Source organism: Hordeum vulgare, chromosome 2H (assembly GCF_904849725.1).
Source record: "Hordeum vulgare subsp. vulgare chromosome 2H, MorexV3_pseudomolecules_assembly, whole genome shotgun sequence".
NCBI lineage: Eukaryota > Viridiplantae > Streptophyta > Magnoliopsida > Poales > Poaceae > Hordeum > Hordeum vulgare.
The window spans coordinates 160419481-160423063 of record NC_058519.1 but is presented as its reverse complement, the minus strand read 5'-3'; the positions used below and the strand labels follow the sequence as shown (position 1 = coordinate 160423063).

Here is a 3583-nt window from a genome sequence, read left to right as displayed (position 1 = left end):
CCCGGTCCAATTCGGTGCTTATATGGGCCAAGCCCATTAATTCAGCCTATTTCTTGTTTATTTTCCTTACAATTTTGATCAGCTACATGGGCCAAGCCCAACAGCCTTCTATTTTTTGGGCCGTGGCCTTTTACAGTTCGTATTTTTTGGCCTGAGCCTTTTTCCAACCCACTTGTCAATTTTCTTTTGTTTCTTTTCCATTTTAAAGTAGGGGCCACTAGTCAAATGGGAATCAAAATTGGTCCCATGCATCAAAATTTTGAAATTTATCAAACCAATATAACTTGAACCCCTTTTCAGGTTTTCCTTTCACGGGTATACAAATTACATACACAATCATTATTTCAAACAATCCAAAGAGAAAATGATATTCGTCCAAAACAAAAATATATTAGTCTATTACAATATACTACAACCCAAATTAACCTACAATTACAACACATAATATACTACTCTTTGCTGATATGCTTCACAGCTTCGGACTTGGATTCGCACTTCACCTGTGCAAAAAATAAGAATGAACATATAAGAATAAGAATGTGTACACAACATCAAATAGTGGTCAATGAGGGATCCAATAACTTAGAAGCAAGAATTGATAGCAAATGAAATGTACATAAATAGTATGACTAACACTAACCAGTATGTGTTTATGGAGTGACTAAAATGTTCTCACACTATCTAGGATTTTTCTTTGTGTATAGTATACTGACATGTGCAACTCTAATTAAATTGATCATGGAAATGACAAGAATTGTAAGAACGAGTTCATTCAGAATCCAGGCATGTCAAATTTTAATCACGAGCAGAACAGATCTAACAAACCATACCATTATCATCATGCATCAGGATTTATGGTTCTAGCAAAACAATAAAGAGACGGAAATACACGCATCAAGCATATGAGCTACTACAATAAGAGGTCCAGATGCATGCATGAGCACTTCTTAATATTTATATTCATCATCACAGCAACCTATAACCACATACGCTCATTATCTTATAAAGTAGCATATTATTTTATTATCTTATAAAGCAACCTAAAACGACCTATGCTCATTATCTTATAAAGCGGCATATTATTTTAATATTAATTCAACATACAAGGCATGTAATCAAGTGGATTCTATTATCTTGTAAAGCAGCATATTATTTTATTAGTACATGGCAGGGTGTATACCAAATGATCACTACGGTGATACAAGATCACACATGGGTAATCCAAAGATGGAGAAAGCAAAATGAAGGGGAAAATGATCCCCTTGGCTCTCCACAAGGTTCAGGTCCACATCAACTTGAGCCATATCCTCGTGACTATCAGCGGCATTTGAGGGACCCTGCAACGCAAAACAATAACACAGCCGCCAGTTAGTTGAATCATACAAAAAGTCCAAAAAATGTGTCGGTAGCGGAGATTTGTGCAACCAGATTTCCTGCAGAAAAAGAAAAGCACAGCATGCATGCATGCAAGGCATGGTCCAAAATCCCAAAAGCGTAGAGGAGCGCATGCAGTCTTGCTCAAAAAACTAGTTGGATATTAACTACCCAATCAATTAAGGCTAGACTAAGTTTTCCCTTCGTCCCAAAATTTTCGTCTTAGATTTTTCTAAATATGGATGCATCTAGATACATCCATATCTAAACAAATCCAAGACAAAAAATTTGGGACAGAGGGAGTAGTACATATCATCTTGTAATGTTGAAAATGAGAATAAAGACGGTTAGTACAACAATTAAAATTTAATTGTTGTGCTAATCCATATAATAAATGAGAATGTAAGCCTAATTAAGAAGAGTACATGTTACTGCACCTACAAGATCACTGCATATTCAAATGTGGTTAATAGTACTATTTCTAGTTGTTTTCATAAAAAGGAATAACTTAATATAGTCAAGTTACTTGAAAAGGGAAATTAAGCCACAACTACCATCGGATTCCACAAAAAAATTAGACATTAGATTCACAAATATATGGTCATGCATCATCATTCATCATGCTGAAGCTAAACAATAAATACCCTAGCAGCTGCAAGCTTGCACACCCAACAATCAAGGTTCAAAAACACGTGTGTGGAGAAGTGCTTGCTCATCCGATGACATGTCGGCCGCTGGCATGGACGGCGTGGAGACGAGGCCAATGAGACTGATGGAGCCACTCCCGTAGACCAGGTTTATGCCCCTCTCCACCTGCACACACACACACACAACGGAGCAGTCAGACACACATCGGTCAGGTGGTGGCACTGAATCGAATTGAATTCAGTTTGATTGTTTCACTGTAAGCGTCAACCTGTGTTTTTTACACAAGACCGAGCGCGCTCCTCCTCCGTGGGACGCGTGAGTGGTACTGCTAGCTTGCTCGGCTCCCCATGACCATGGCAGCACGCTCGGCCCACCTACCTAGGGAGCGAGCACAACCACTCCAATCCCATGATGGTGCATGGATCCCATGACCCAAACCGAAATCGACTAACCAAATCGGCCCACTGTGTGTGAATAGATACGACTATATGAGCTGTAGATCGGTGAAAGGAGGAGGGGTCGGGCAGGGCGGGGTGGCTCACGAGGTCGAGGATCTGGAGCAGGGAGCGGATGTTGGCCTCGTCCATGGAGCGAACGTGCTGCTCCACCCAGGTCCCGAGCACAAGGTCCAGCTCCAAGAAGCCCCTCTGCTTTCTCCTGTACATTAGACTGCACGCACACACGTACATCAGACATCAAAACGCAGGACGGAGGGAACAGTGGAAGGGCACTCCTAGTCTCCCTCGTCACCTGCTCGGTCGCGCCATTGCCGATCTGACCGCAGCTCGACGACGACGGCCAGAGGAAAGACGGATCTGGGCGCAGCTCGACGACGACAACCATAGGAAATACGGATTTGGGCGCGACCTGGCCGACGGCTCACCTGCTGGGTCGGGGTGGAGGTCCTCTTCTCGCGGGAGGGGAGGGTAGGGGAGGGGGGTTTGTCACATCCCTAACCCTTAAGCAAGATAGCATTGTGCTCATGTCTTCTTTGCATTTGCATCTAAGAAGTTTCAACAAAACCAACAAAGTGGCAAGGAAAAAAAAAACTCAAAACCCTAGCCACCATTTCAATTAAAGGAAATCTCAAACTAGTTCAAAATCAATGAATCCAAAATGGCCTCAAGAAATGTTCAAACTTTCTGATAAATCATGAAAGTAAATGAGCATTGGAGAAAACTATTTTCTTGACACTTTAAGCATTTTAAATAAATGCAAAAGGCTACTGGTTTCAAGTTTTAAATTTGAAATCGGAATCTATAAATTTCCAAAAATATTGAAAATTTTGGAAATGGTTGGAAATGTTATAACAATTATTTCAGGAGGTCTAAAACAGTTTTTACTTTTGTTTTGGAGCTGAATTAATTAGCAAAACAATAATTAGCAAAACAGAAAAACAAAAACAGAAAAAAAATGGAAAAACCTTACCTGACGCCTAGCCTGGCCCGGCCCATCTCCCTCGCTCGTCCCCTCCCTCGCGCCAGTAGGCAGCAGGAGGTGGCCGCCGCCCCCTCCGGCGCGGCCACGCACCTGCGTGCCTGCCTGGCCGCCGCCTCGCGCT

General features: G+C 42.0%; 1 protein-coding gene across 4 annotated transcripts; it reads right to left on the bottom strand.

Moving 5' to 3' along the window:
* Positions 1 to 280: 280 nt before the first annotated feature.
* Positions 281 to 2965, bottom strand: LOC123429841. Of its 4 annotated transcripts, XR_006622765.1 has the most exons (6): positions 2773 to 2958; positions 2565 to 2691; positions 2291 to 2486; positions 2019 to 2187; positions 1181 to 1337; positions 281 to 500 (listed from the first exon to the last, which is right to left on the bottom strand). XR_006622765.1 is itself a non-coding variant. In XM_045113819.1 (5 exons), exons 1-3 carry the CDS (start codon positions 2787 to 2789, stop codon positions 2050 to 2052), a joined length of 282 nt encoding a protein of 93 aa, XP_044969754.1. In that variant the 5' UTR covers positions 2790 to 2965; the 3' UTR covers positions 281 to 500; positions 1181 to 1337; positions 2019 to 2049. The 4 variants fall into 4 exon arrangements, 3 of the variants coding, with proteins under 3 accessions (XP_044969754.1, XP_044969752.1, XP_044969753.1); XM_045113819.1 differs by lacking the exon at positions 2291 to 2486 and having other exon boundaries at positions 2773 to 2965; XM_045113817.1 differs by lacking the exon at positions 2291 to 2486 and having other exon boundaries at positions 2087 to 2187; positions 2773 to 2964.
* Between the last annotated feature and the right edge of the window lie 618 nt (positions 2966 to 3583).